This window comes from Alternaria rosae, assembly GCF_020736505.1.
Source record: "Alternaria rosae strain MPI-PUGE-AT-0040 chromosome Unknown BKA58scaffold_2, whole genome shotgun sequence".
NCBI lineage: Eukaryota > Fungi > Ascomycota > Dothideomycetes > Pleosporales > Pleosporaceae > Alternaria > Alternaria rosae.
In genome coordinates this window covers 2,296,376-2,310,159 of record NW_025763571.1, presented here as the reverse complement: position 1 = coordinate 2,310,159, position 13,784 = coordinate 2,296,376, and the positions used below count along the sequence as shown (strand labels likewise).

General features: G+C 51.1%; 6 protein-coding genes across 6 annotated transcripts; 3 read left to right on the top strand and 3 right to left on the bottom strand.

Moving 5' to 3' along the window:
* Positions 1–1,117: 1,117 nt before the first annotated feature.
* Positions 1,118–2,926, bottom strand: BKA58DRAFT_398409 (uncharacterized protein; the record flags this gene model as incomplete). The annotated part of the gene is made up of 3 exons (XM_046171484.1): positions 1,118–2,504; positions 2,657–2,659; positions 2,844–2,926. 3 exons carry the CDS (start codon positions 2,924–2,926, stop codon positions 1,118–1,120), a joined length of 1,473 nt encoding a protein of 490 aa, XP_046029178.1.
* Positions 2,927–3,212: 286 nt separating this feature from the next.
* Positions 3,213–5,959, top strand: BKA58DRAFT_93623 (arginine deiminase type-3). The gene is made up of 2 exons (XM_046176236.1): positions 3,213–3,582; positions 3,654–5,959. The coding sequence occupies exons 1-2, from the start codon at positions 3,546–3,548 to the stop codon at positions 5,606–5,608; spliced, it is 1,992 nt and encodes a 663-aa protein (XP_046029177.1). The 5' UTR covers positions 3,213–3,545; the 3' UTR covers positions 5,609–5,959.
* Positions 5,960–6,117: 158 nt separating this feature from the next.
* BKA58DRAFT_452356 (uncharacterized protein) lies at positions 6,118–7,603 on the top strand (the record flags this gene model as incomplete). Its single annotated transcript, XM_046174418.1, has 3 exons — positions 6,118–6,669; positions 6,734–7,082; positions 7,179–7,603. The coding sequence occupies 3 exons, from the start codon at positions 6,118–6,120 to the stop codon at positions 7,499–7,501; spliced, it is 1,224 nt and encodes a 407-aa protein (XP_046029176.1). The 3' UTR covers positions 7,502–7,603.
* A 227-nt stretch (positions 7,604–7,830) lies between these two features.
* On the top strand, positions 7,831–9,204 carry BKA58DRAFT_436048 (uncharacterized protein; the record flags this gene model as incomplete). Its single annotated transcript, XM_046173388.1, has 1 exon — positions 7,831–9,204. One exon carries the CDS (start codon positions 7,831–7,833, stop codon positions 9,202–9,204), a length of 1,374 nt encoding a protein of 457 aa, XP_046029175.1.
* A 25-nt stretch (positions 9,205–9,229) lies between these two features.
* On the bottom strand, positions 9,230–10,418 carry BKA58DRAFT_377016 (glutathione S-transferase). The gene has a single exon (XM_046169579.1). It carries the CDS (start codon positions 10,090–10,092, stop codon positions 9,346–9,348), a length of 747 nt encoding a protein of 248 aa, XP_046029174.1. The 5' UTR covers positions 10,093–10,418; the 3' UTR covers positions 9,230–9,345.
* A 2,215-nt stretch (positions 10,419–12,633) lies between these two features.
* BKA58DRAFT_93589 (uncharacterized protein) lies at positions 12,634–13,453 on the bottom strand. The gene is made up of 2 exons (XM_046176234.1): positions 13,296–13,453; positions 12,634–13,069 (listed from the first exon to the last, which is right to left on the bottom strand). Exons 1-2 carry the CDS (start codon positions 13,335–13,337, stop codon positions 12,740–12,742), a joined length of 372 nt encoding a protein of 123 aa, XP_046029173.1. The 5' UTR covers positions 13,338–13,453; the 3' UTR covers positions 12,634–12,739.
* Between the last annotated feature and the right edge of the window lie 331 nt (positions 13,454–13,784).

Here is a 13,784-nt window from a genome sequence, read left to right as displayed (position 1 = left end):
GTAGCTACGGTGTGTGTACGTCGCATCAGAAGACTCAAATATGACATCAGTCGGTCGGGCCAAGAGTGATCAATGACCGCTCTTCGCATGTGGCTGCGTGGACATCGAGAGCGAAGTGGTGTTGGTAAGAGACATCAGCCCTGGAGGGTTAAGACGCGCTCCGTGGTCGGATCCCAGTGGCACTGACATAAAGTGCCACAAGGTCTTTCTCACATCATACACCAACATCACGATAGCCGACGCTTTGAACAGGATCAACGCGATGTGCACGATATTCGCCGAGATGGTTGAGAACGTGGTGATGATGTTATATTAAGAGAAGACTTCGTGTAAGGAAGCGGAGATAGCAGGCGCGCTGCGTGCGTGACGGCAGGCAGCCCCGCACAGGTACCCGAACCATCGCGCACTCATTCTCTCCCCTGGCTATACAACACAGCCCTTGCTGTGTTGCACAACATGACACCTAAATCTACTGCTACGTCACGACCCGTCTGTCACGCAACGAATGTATCATGAATTGGTCAACTACACAATCTTTTTGATGACGTACGTGTAGTGTATTGCACAAGCGATACAGTATAGAGTTCCAGGTGAGTTGAGAGAGACTAACTGATCGGTAGATGGGAATGCGCAGTACATGTCTCATCCACCTTTGGATGTGTAACTTCTATACCATGCTCTACATTCGCGATATTTAGACTAGCATCTACCAAGAACAGCCACTTTAAAGGTCTTTATGCCTACATTGCGCTTTGTGGAGCTAGAACGCAAAACCTCTTTATGCTGTGCCTACTACATTGCAAAGTGTTTAGGGTATAGAAAATAGCTTTTAGTGTTTTGCTTACTACAAGAGGACGAAAAGTCTCTGCGCGTAGAATCTGTCGCCTCTGTGGCTACCACAACAAAAGCGGAACCCTCCGCGCGTAAAACATACTGCCTCTTTGGGTGCTGAGATAAGACTGGCAGTTTCTTCTAAGCACTGGAATGATTCGTGTATGCGGTAATGAATGCTCCGATTGGAACCTTGTTAGCGAGAGGATGCTAAGTATCCGCCTGGTGACAACTGCAAGAAACCTCGATCAATGATAATAGAAGTAACGGACTAGATTCAAGCCAGCTAGGTAGTAGCACTACACAGTTTCTTTGGCCCTAGCTCAAGCTTATTCGCAGCTTCCCAGCTATCCCAAGGGCCTTCTCGTCGTCGAGATTGGCGTAAAAGAGCGATGGTGCGCTGAATCAAGATAGGGTCCTCGCAGAATGTCGCTGTAAAAAACAGCGAAGGAATCGTGTCGCTATCGAGGGTGAACATAGGCCGTCCTAACCACGATGCCTCCATACTGTACAAGTACCCCGCCATATCTAGGAGCTCATGATTGAGCCTCGATAGCTCTTCGTCGTTGCCTTCGGTCTCTGGGAGTAGGATGATTTCCAGTGCGCATCTGCGAAGCATGAGGACAAGTAGCTCGCGCTGAATTTCCTTCGGTAAACTCCGTGAGTCGGCTAGAGTTGAGACAAGGAGGTCGAATTTCTTCTTCCAACGCTCGAAGGACGCGGTGAGCTCTATCGTTTCGCTGTCTGGTCCACAATATGCCGTGGTCTCTTCATCTCCATCACAACCACAATCGTTATTGAAGAGCCTGACTTCCAGGTCCCATAGGGCGTCTTTGCATTCTGCAACGCTTGAAAATGGTGTCTGCTCTTCGTCAATCTCGATCAATGGCGTGGCGTATGGCGTCATGTCGGATATGATGTCGTCGTCGTCGACAAGCATGGCTGCGTCCACACCGAAGCGAAGTAACACGGTCCCGATCTCCTGCATCAGCTGTCTCGAGTCGTGCGAAGCGGTCGACAGGTTGCATGTTTCCAACAGGCGTGCGCCGGCTCGCATATGACGAATGCCCTCATCAAAGCGACCAAGCAAGTTCTCCAAGCATACAAAGAGTAAGCAGCAGGTCAGAATTGTGACCTCAGCATCAATGGCTGTTGGCATCTGGGAGTTCTTGACGCTCACTAGGTCTCCGATGGCTTTGTTGTAATGCTGTGTGGCAATGACTTCTAGACGGGCCATGGACGCATTTGTATCTTCCAGAAGAGGCGTTGAGAGCTTTTGGAGGTAGAGCTGATGGGCTGCACCGAGCGCAACCACTGCATGTCGCACCGCAGGCTCGTTATGGCTCATTGGAAGTACTCTTTGGGACCAAAAGTCTTTGGGGGTGGCGAGGCGGACGAAATCGACGATGGTGATGGAGCAAAAATGGTAGAAGAAGAGCCGTTCGCGCGCGCTACCGAAGAGGCCGAAGCCAGATCCGACGTCTGGAGATATGCTACGCGTCTTGCGACGAGCGACGGTACACTTGCTTGCTGTAGAGACTTGGATGGCTTCTTCTCCATTGGGTGATTTCTTCTTTTGAGGTGGCATTGGCGCATATCCATCACACTTCACTTGGCCCTCTCTACATCGACGGCAGGTTGGTTTCTCTTCGTCACATTTCTTTCGGCGTATTCTGTAGATCAACACGCAGTATGTCAGCATGTTGAACCTGATAAGTTGGGCGATCTTGGATGCCACACTCTTCCCATACTCAATTGCGGAACAGACATCCTGATATGAGAACAAAGATGATGCACTGCCGAGATGACACTCAAACACACTTACTTGCTGCGAAAGCACATTAGTAAAAGTTCTGTTGTGTCAACGACCCAAATGATCCCACGCAGAACAGTCATCTTCGGTGTATAATATGGTGTTTCTCAAGGATCGCAGGGACAGAGGCAATAAATTGGAAAGGGGGAATGAAAGAAGAGAAAGCAGCTGCACTTCACCACAATTATGGAGAACGTACCAAGTATTACATCCTGTGCGAACTTTTGGAGAGAACGTGCGCACTCGAGGGCCCTTTGTCAATACCGGCAAATCCATGACCATGTTATTGGCTGTGGCGTATGTCGGGTAGTTCGCCTTATAAGTACGAAGTTCACCCACAGAACTCAAAATGGTTGAGGCGGTGCTATTTCTCGTCGAAGCCACAGTCAAAGTAAGGGCTGAAGGGACGCGTAATTGTTAGGAAGAAGAACAAGGCGGCGGGAGTCGCGATCATGCGTTCTGGTTCATCTTATCGGCCCGACACGACGACCGTGATTGGCTCCAGCGTATAATGCGCCGGTCGAGACAGCCAATCGGACTATCGTCACCTCCGCCTCCATTGCGACAACAACTACTGATCTGGTTTCCAAGCCACTGGAGTCCACCCTACTTTGGTGACAATGTCAAAGTTATACGCCGGCCGTACAAGTCCTATACGCAGAGAGCACAGCCTCCCGAGGTCTTGTCGACGCAACGCCCTTGCTGCACACGTCATGACAACAAGAGTAGCCATCGACCGGTTACGTTCGCGCTTTCGAGAACACGTATATAGGGACAAAGCTTGATTGAGAGGGAGATCATCTCATTATCTATCTTCAACCTGCTCCAAAAACGCCACCTCATGAACACCTGGTGAAGCATTGTGAACAGTTTCGATCCATCGTCCCGAACAAACTTCAAGATGCGTCCTCAGGCGGCGCTTGCTCTCTCAAGCCTATGTAAGTGTCAGGTCAAGCTTTACTCTTCATTCCAACATTTTGCAGATCGAAAAAAAACTAATACATGTCAGGCCTTGCGTATCCCGCCCTTGCCAGAGTCGTCTCGCGCGGATCAGACGCATCATTCGATGTAACATCAACCAATGCATCTACAACCGACAAGTTCAAGGCCGACATCCGAGCTGATACTAATCGGGACGGCATAGTCGACATCACAGACGCTGAAGACTGCGAGGACTGCGACGGCAAGACCGAGTGGACAGCCGACTCTGGCGCCATCTTCCTCCCCAACATTGGAGACACGAACAAGCGTTGCTCCAACGCCCTCCTCAAAGGTCCTTCGGTCAGCAACGAGAAACTAGACGCTTGTAACGATGCTTCTGATAACGTCATGCGCTCCGAACAGTATCTCGCTCCGCTCCGCACAGTCCCTCTGGCTGAGCTTCCCGACGATGCTCATGGTCGCATCTCCATCAAAGATCCCGTGCAGCGCAAATATGTCCGAATCTTCCACAATGCGAGTGAAAACAGCACCTGGAGCTATGTCGACGGCAATTCCACTTTCAGTGCGGCCGCTCTCCGTGAGGGTCTTGTGCTCGGCATCGACGCACGTGACACCCGTCGACCCAACGGCTGGGATGGTCGTGTCACTGTCAGTTTCGATCTCGAAAGCTCCATAGGTGCTTCTTCCGACGATGTCATGCTACGTGCTGCACCTGTTCTTACCCATACTAATCTCGACCCTGTGCAGCAGGTTGTTGCTGTTAAAGGCAACGAGACTGGCAATCCATGGCTCCTTCGCTTCACCGACGCCCTACAGACAGCCGTCAACAAGTCGGGCCTCGAGGAAGAACTTTACCTCTTCTCCGGAAGCGATGATGTATGGGCACAAGACTTTATGGAGCCTGGCTTCGCTTCAATGCCTGGTCCCGACGGACCCATCACTCTGCGTATCATGATCCGTTCTCCTCAGGACGAGCGCGTTGCCGGCAGACAGCTCTTCGAATACTACCGCAACACTGGTATTGGTGCTGTCCAGCAGCTCGGTGGTGCCCGCGATGAGATCAACTCCGGTGGTAACATCGAGACTATTCCTCCCTACGAGTTCAATGGCACAACTTGGCCCGCCGGTCGTCTGATTCTTGGCAACCATGGCGAGCAGAAACACTTCATGCTTCCCTTCTTCCAAGCTCAAGAGACACAAGATCCCCTCCTTCTCGATACAGACTGGCTGGTCATCGGCCACGTTGACGAATTTATCCAGTTCATCCCTGTCGATTCGCCTCGTGGTTGGGTCGTTATGGTTACCGATCCCATGATGAGCGTCGAAATGCTCCAGCAGCTAGAGGACAACGGATACGGATCAGAGCATGCCTTTTCGCGCAAGAACGACAGCCAATCATTCGACAACTGCACCTCCGATTCCGCCTGTGCTGCTATTCCCGTTCCGCCGATCACTATTAGTGAATTGCTTGCCAATGAGGACCTCATATCTGTGCAGAAGCGCTGCGCCGAGCGTATCGAGGGCAATCTAAAGATTCTCAAAGAGGCGACAGGAATTACTGACGACGAGATCATTCGCCTACCTGAGATGTTCAACGGAGATCCCTTCGGCGACCTTTCCGCAATTCTTTCCGGTAATGCGACAAATGGCTCGACATTGGGCGGAAACTCTTCAGGTAACGCGACAGATGAGCTGAAGGTCGGTGCGCTCTTTCCCGGTGTTATCAACGGCATTGTCTTGACCGACTTTGGTACATATATTGCTCCCAACCCCTGGGGTCCCGTTGTGAACGGTACGGATGTTCTTGCGGAGAAGCTCAAGTCGCTGTACGCCAGTGTGGGCATGGATGTCATCTACATCGACGACTGGAATACACATCACAACTCCGGCGGCGAGGTCCACTGCGGTACCAATACCGTGCGCGATATGAATAACGAGTGGTACTCTTCATGGGCATTCGATGATTGCGATGATGAAGGAGGACATGACGATGATGAAGAAGGCGATGGCGAGAATAACTAGCCTAAACTATATCTTGTAGATACCGGCCATGGCCTCCCTGTTGCATTCATCTGCTGGTAGAAGAGGGTGCGCGTATTCAAATCAGCAGCTATTTTGACCATCTTAGGCTATGTTTCTACTTGGAAACTTTATTGGAGGTCGCGATGACGTCTCTTCTACTCAGATTGGTCCGTCCGCATACGTACGTGTACCTAGGTAGCATTCACCTTTGAGACACTCGGATCAAAAACGCGGATTGAGGAAGTTAATCCACACGGTGTGAGATATTGTGACTCTCGTTAGCAGAAACATTTCATTTCCTCCAAATATCAGATGTTCGATAGGAAATGAGAGACTTCTGCGCTTTCGCACTGTTCGACCTTTCATTGCTACAAACGTGAAAAGCCCGAACCTGTGTGGCCTTTGCGCGCCGACAACTTATATCTGTACCCAGATGAGTTTACTTTAGACACGATTTGACTCTCGCCAATACTTCCACCGCCTTGCGAGCAGCGTTCGATTCTACCGCGATGATCTCGAAGCTGTTGGCGTTTGGTGCTTTTCTTCTCGCCTCTGCCACCGCTGACGTCTTCGACTCTTCTCACTCCAATATCTCCAGCGCCGCTATCGACGAAGACAGGGTCGAAACCGCCGTATTAATTGACACTTCCACGACAGAACCCGCCGATGACGTTCTATGGAATGATTCGGTATGCAAAGGCCAGAAGTTAGTACTAGCCACGAGCTTGAACCTTCCAGAGGCTGGTAAGATCTGCCAACCAATGACTACTCCCTGGGATGGAACGCTCGAACACGAATTAGCAGTTTGGGGCTACTCGGAACTTGGGTACTCGGAAGTTAGCGACGCGGAGGAAAACTGTGTCATGGGGGAAGAAAACCACGGCCTCCAAGATATGCTTAAAGAGCTACATGCAGATGATAGGGATTCACGTGAGGGAGGGGACAACATCTGTTACACAATCCAGCATCAAGACGGTCCTACTTTGGAGAAAGATGAGAACGGTAAAATACCAACCGATCCTAGGAAACAATACTACAACGTTGATGGGCGCAGATACAGGGTATGTGAGCACGTAGAATTCGATAGGGCTAAAACTTGACGCAATGTATCTGACATTGCTCTAGGTTACCACCGCAGATTTCACCATTGGTATAAATCCAAAAGCTGGTATTGTCTTCTTTCTTCAACGTGTGAGCCCTGCAAACGCGGCGGTAAAGATGTGGGGGGTACCTTCCGTCAAGCTGGACAAATTGCCTGCCCTCAGACAAAGCTCGGATATTGCCTGGGGTCTCTGGAACAGGCATAGCAAAGAAAGCCTGTCCAACATCAACTACTTCTTCACGGTGGCAATTGTAAACACGGAAACGCGCAAGATCATCAGTAGAGCAATGGACAATGCGGGACAGAAGGTTCTGCCGAAGGCGCCAGGATACACTTTTAGAGCTGGGAATGAGAACTTTCCTGCTCTACTGGGTATGTATACGATTGCAGATTTCTCTGATATGTTCACCACCAGAAGCTCTCAAGTTCTCAACAGTCACAGTACATGCACTAACTACCAGTTCTCAGGATCGCCGAACCTTGTAGCAGTAATGTATTTCCTCCTCCAGCACAAGCCTCAGTTTGGCCACAATCGATGGGTTACTGAGATCTGTGTTTTCCTACCGAATGGGGCTCTGAATACGGTTTCGATGCTTGTAAAGGTTGAGCGAGCGCCAGCGCCCCCACCAGTACCTCCTGAGCCCATTGAAGATTCAGGTCGCGAGAAGAAAAGGTCGTCCGAAAGTGCGCTAGTCTCACCGCTGAATGATGATAGTTGGAAGGGTGGCGAACGTGCAAATTCGACGCTCGAGGAGATGAATGTGGTTAGAAGACATATCATATGGGCTTAGACTTAGTCACAGACGATAGACATAGGCTTTACACGGTGGGCTCATATTAGATGCTTTGGCAACCCCTATGATGAAGCATCTCATACAAGGAAAGAACTGAACATCCATCTCCCTGAAAGTCTACATTACCTCAGTATTTCGTCAACTTTATCTTGTACACTAATGCAGTCGGCAAAACACGTTTCCACATCTCAATTCTTGTGCTTTCACGACATAACCATTGCGCATTGTTGATACACGATCATCTATTCTAGACACTTAAGTGATCGTTCACTTCCTTTTCACCCTCCACACCACTTTCTCGACCCCGCATCGCTTGACCCAAGACCATGCCTACAGAATACGGTGACGAAACAGTGGCTGAGATCGAGTGGCTCCCGTCGAAACAAGAATACATTGCCAACCTACGCCCAGTCGCACCTCCAGCGGACGAGCCAACTTGTGCTATATGTCGTGGTGAGTGGGAGTATCCGGCCCAAGAAGTCGTCGAGCCAAGCTCTCACTGCTCTCGACATCCTCTTCACAAAGACTGTCTTCTCATAACCTTTGCAACGCAAGACGGAGAGGAAGTCAGCAACCTATGTCCATTTTGCCGTCGTGAGCTCTTCGAGAAGATCCCACAGCCGCATGTGGAGCCCCCGAATAACTCGGACAATATCTACCATCAAACTGCTCAACTCTACGACGGCCTTGTAGCACTTAATAGCCAGATTGAATACAACGACGACGAAACCAAAGATTCACAGCTGCTGTATCCTTCTGGCCCGACTATTGAGGACGCACTGCAGGAAGACGGTTTCTGGTCTGCTCTTCCCCGTTTCTTGGACGAATGGTACCACCGCAATGCATCTCAGATTATCGAGCAGATAAGAGGCTATACTAAACCATTGTCGACCGTGGATGTGGGTCGCGCTGTGATTGCTACGCTCTTTGGCCATGGCGAGCCACCGTCTCGCAAGATTACACGTCTCACAGACGAAGGTCGCGCAGCTATTACTGCGCTCTTTACGCACGAAACCAGCAACTCAGAGTTATGTCTGAAGACTACAGAGCTACTAGATCACCAACAAGGCGAAATCGTGATGCAATGTATCCGCGCCGCCCTCATATACTACGACCAGTCTGCCTTCCCTCAATACGTCGGATATCTGCAGCGCGAAACACGATGGCTTGTTGCCTACCATGTCCTTACTTCTCTACTGACAGCACACAGACGCGCTGATAAAGACTTCTGGTATCGAGGATCTGGCTTCGCCCGCTGGCTACAGTTGGTCCGCTTCCGCAAGATGCTGCACCGAGAAATCACCCAATGGGCATCACCGACCTTCTTCGCCAAACTACTTCCACTCGAGGCAAACTTCCATTACGGTCCGCTCATCGGTGCTACCGAGGGGTTTAGCGAGCATGACTTATTGGAGATACAGTATTTCCGGCCCAACGATGCGGAGCCATATCACATTCGTACCAGACCCATCGATCGTGATTACGAAATGATCATTGTGAATGGCTCCTCGGTATATCCTTTAGATCCCAATCTCAAGAACGGCACTATCTTTCAATTCCTAAAGGACGGAGCCTTGACGATTCGGGAACTCAGTCATGCCTTCCTTTATAACGTTTCCTGTAACCATGAAGAAGGCTTTTTCGATTTCATTCATGAGAGTGGGGGTATTTTGAGGATCACGCGTAGGGTTATGCAGTAGGGGCGCCAGGGGTGGCTAGGGCTCGTGTCGCATGTTGCTGCATACATACTACGATTAATTTTTAACAACTAGATAGCTTTCAAGGTACTGTATACTTAAGCTGGGGTACTATCTTTAGCAATGTCTTGTACTATGGGCTTGCTAGTTCCCATGCGTATCCGCAATCTCCTTCTGACCCTTTCTAACCCACGCTTTAAACGGATCCTGCACATCCGGATTCCTCCTCAACTTCTCAATCTGATCCTCACCCGACGGCACCAAAAGCCCTCTCTTCACCGGATCTCTCTTCTCAATCTCCTCGCACCACGTCTTCAGCTTCGGAAACTTGGTCATCTCAATCCCCGCCCATGGCGCCCACCGAACCCATGTAAAAGTCGTGATATCGGCAATACTGTACTTCCCGCGACCCTTCCCTGCCAGATAGTCTCTATCCTGGAGTCGCGCTTCTAGTACCGAGTAAAGCCGCTTTGTTTCGTTTTTGTATCGCTTCGTGCCATACTCAATCTTCTCGGGTGCGTAGCGCACGAAGTGATTCGCTTGTCCTTGCATTGGGCCCACACCGGCGTTCTGGAAGAAGAGCCACTGTGTCATTTCCATCTTCTCGTCACTATCCTGGAAGCTGAACTTGAAGTCTTTGTCGTAGTGTTCGGCGAGATAGAGGAAGATGGCTCCAGACTCAAAAACGGGGTACGAGTCACGGGTGTGGTCTACAATCGCAGGTATGCGACCGTTGGGGTTGACTTTGAGGAAAGAGGCGGACTTTTGCTCATCTTTGGATAGATCAATTGCGCTAGTCTTGTAGGGAATGCCGAGTTCTTCTAGGAAAATGGAGATCTTTTGGCCGTTGGGCGTGGCCGCTGTGAGGAGCTCGATGTTGGGAGTTGTCATGTCGGGTTTCTGCTGTCACTCTGCAGTATCTTTTGGTATGGTGAAGAGGAGGCATCGATGCTACAGCGCCACTGCTTGTATACTCGTGCTACGCCAGCGCCACTGGTGCTATTCGTATCATGATGACGTATGCTTGAAGTGGCTAAAGAGGACGTCATCAGGGTCTGCTCTTTGACTACCAGCATGCCGGAGGTGCTTCGATATCGCCATCATAAGACTGTATTCGGATTGAAAGAGCTGTTGTTCAGATTGGAATGTAGTGAAGAAGTGGGGACATGCTCTTTCCAATTGCCAACCCACGTCCACGGGTTGCATTCAGGTTAGCGCAGCGCTAGTCCGTGCTCAGGTGTCGCGTGCCTCCCGCAACCATCACCACGGCGCATCACAAAACCAAATCTTTCGTGACACATCAATACGATCCCTTTTCCTCAATACCCGCATCCTACAAAGAATCATGCACTTCAACATCATCGATGATGTACCGGTACGCCGATGTGTAGAGTTGCCGTTCGTTTCGCGGGGTGGTCTGATTTTCTTTCGGCTTTAGTCCCATTTGGCCCAAAACAGCAACCATCATGCCACTTTCAAGAGCAAGACCCAATTGGAACGTAAGGTAGTATGGCATGTGACTTGATGTTGAGCGACTTTTGGGTCGTAAAGTGCAGCTTGTACGCGCAGTTGGCGGTCTCGATTCTTTTACCGCGTTCCTCTCCCATTGCCCATTTTCTACAACATATCTTTTGCTCAACGTTACTTTCGACGCCTTTGCTATCTCGAAGTCCATCTACTACCCGAGTTTACTCGCGAAAGAAGTGTGCCAAGCGAGTTCAACACGCAAGAACGTCTACTCCACAATACGCGTCCCTTGAAATCCGCACTTCTGTACACCAACGCACGCATCTCCTTGTCAAAACTTCCCATTGGACCAGTCCGTCAAGCGCTCAGCCAAAAGAAGTCCGCCATGCTGATAACCCGTACCTTCTCGCTCACCAACTTCCTCATCGGCTCCTCAGCCCTCTGCTTTCAAATCTTTGTCCTTTACCCCTGGCACGAGAAGTTAGAAGAAGAATTTGTGGAGCTGAAGAAGGAGCATGCAAGACTCCTAGAGGAGACACACGAAAGGCACAGGGGTGAACTGAGAGGGATCAGAGAACAGCTGGAGTTGGCCAACGAGCGGAGGAAGACTGGGAAGTTTTGGTGATGTGGTAAGAGTTGGATGGCGAAAGGGGAGGGGAGAAGAGAGGATTCCATGGATGGAGGAAGAGCAGAATGGAGGATGCAATGGTTCGTGGAACGTCTAGACGGTGGCAGTACTCTGTAGAGCTAAGCAGAGACATACGGACGATATTGGAAGCATCCGTATGCAGCGCTTCCCATATGCTGACCACATCATGCTACCGCTACTCGGAGGATAGCATCGGGGGCTTGGATGAAGAACGGAGGAACGCGCCCGTACAGTGACTAGATATGTCCAATAGTCTAGAACAAGTCACTAGCATCCAAACTCGCGAACTACAGAGGGGGAATGCAACTAGTAGTACCTGCAGCGAAGACAAAGTTCGCGAAACATAAAGTTCATGAGAGCAAGCGATCTATCGAAACCTACCTACCACACCCTCCGGAAAACCTCTTCCTATACCTTACAAGACATTGAAGATTAAAAATATCTTCTCGCCCAAACAAGTATCTCTGCCACTATCAATCCATAGCTACACACACTCCAATAAACACCATCACTCAACAGCCCCAACGGCCGCCCTCCCTCTCTCGGCGCTGTCAAGTCTGTCAAACGCGGACCCAACTCCGCCACACAGATCCGTCCAACCCACTCAATCCGCCATACCCAAAACGGCCCTTCCGGGCGCCGATCTTAGGGGTAAGCAAACCAGCCAAAAGCCCCTTACATCCACAATGACGTTAACAGCAAGCGATATGGGCAAGCGATCAACAGGACCAAACAAACAAAGGGGATCAACACGCATGCAGCGTGTGCCGAGCCGCGGGTTGACTACTTACGTTTGACGTGCCGCGTGCGGTTGATTAATGCGCGGCATATGATGATAATCGCGGGATGATGATGCGTGGTATGGTGCGGGATTGATTGCAAGACGCGCGTTGGTTGGTTTGAGGGCGATCTTCACATGTGCGTGCATAGATATTGAGAGGGATTTCGAGTCATTCGCATTTCGGTAGATAGGTGAGAAAGTAGGCGGGCGCTAGGAGAAGCAGAAAAGGCCGTGAACAATACAAAACGCAGCATTGAAACGGTGTAAAATGGAATTAGTAGTAGGAAAGTTGTAACGCCTTGGTATAGTAGTATCGAAGAAAGCTTTCAATCCGAAGCAGCTGTCATGCCTCGAGGAGCGATGATAGTCCTCCATGGCAGCCTTGATGCCCCTGCTGCATGCCGTGATTCGAGTTCGACTGTCGCCCATGTCCAGCGAAACGCCGTCTGGCCCCTCATCGTTCCTGCGTGTGCTCAATCCCCCCGCGAGAAGTATATCTTGCACGCTAACCCCCCCGAAATCGGTGCCTCATAAGGAATATGACCGTGTGCATAGCCGGCTGTGGCTGTAAGCAGCTATCGAATCATGGCTCTTTGTAACGAAAGGATAAAGAAGTGGTATCGCGACGCATCTCTTCGCGCTTATGCCTGAATCTCCTTCTTCTCTGCGCCCTTTGGCCGGAAGACAGCGTCTTGACCAGACATGCGGCGGGCGAGTGCGCGGTCCAGCTTTGCTCCCAGCGCCAGCTTGCTCATGTCGTCTGTCTTGCGCTCGTTGAGGGCGTACCGTTGTTGGACCAGGCGCTTGTCTTCGAGGCGGTCAAATCCCGCGTTCCATGTCTTGATGTCGTGTGACTTTGGGTCGCCGGCTGTTGACGAGGCTTGCGAGAGGTGCGAGGGCGCGATGGAGGGTGTGAGGGTGGGTGTGGCGCTGTAGGTGGACATGCGGGTTGATGCGCGGTTGGCGGCCGACTTCTTCTCGTTAGATTGTGTTTGTTCCGACATGGTCGCCGTGTGGTATGCGTGTTTGTGCGGGCGTGTTGGAGCGCAAAGGCAAGTGTTTGTGTGGTGAGTGTGAAGGGAAGGGAAGGCGCAAAGGAGTGAATGATCAAGCAAGCAGTGCAGGTGCTCCTCGGCGAGCATCGACCACACGCAGGGGACGTCTGAAACGGGCAGTGGATACGGGAGAATGACTTACGTTGGCAAGCATGGGCCGCGAGGACTCGAGAGAGTTTGTCATGATGCGCGCCACGGCGAGTCCGGTGGTTAGTACGTGGGCGGGGATAGCGTGCTGCTTGCTAGGGTCGCCGGAAGCACGATCGCACGACGGCGATTGAAGGGTATAAGAGAGGGCGCAAGCAAACACAACAGTCAGAGGCCGTTGTCCGTGCTGGGGTTGTAGAGAAAAGCGAGGAGATGGGTGTTGTAGTCGGTAGAAGTCCTGTGCTCAGCCTGTCTTACTCCTGCGCGTTTCAAAGGGCCCAGATCGGCAAGGGGCGTCGTGAGTAGCAAGATGCACGCGCAGGGGCACGACGGTTAGCGAGTCGCAACGGGCGGCGATGGTGTTTGATAGGATTGTCAAACGTCAGCCTTGCAGACGGCCAATGGTGTGTGCGTGGTGAAGACGCGTATCGAGAAGGCACCGAAGAACGCGACACGGTTATGTAGGCAGCAGCGGCTGTAAGCA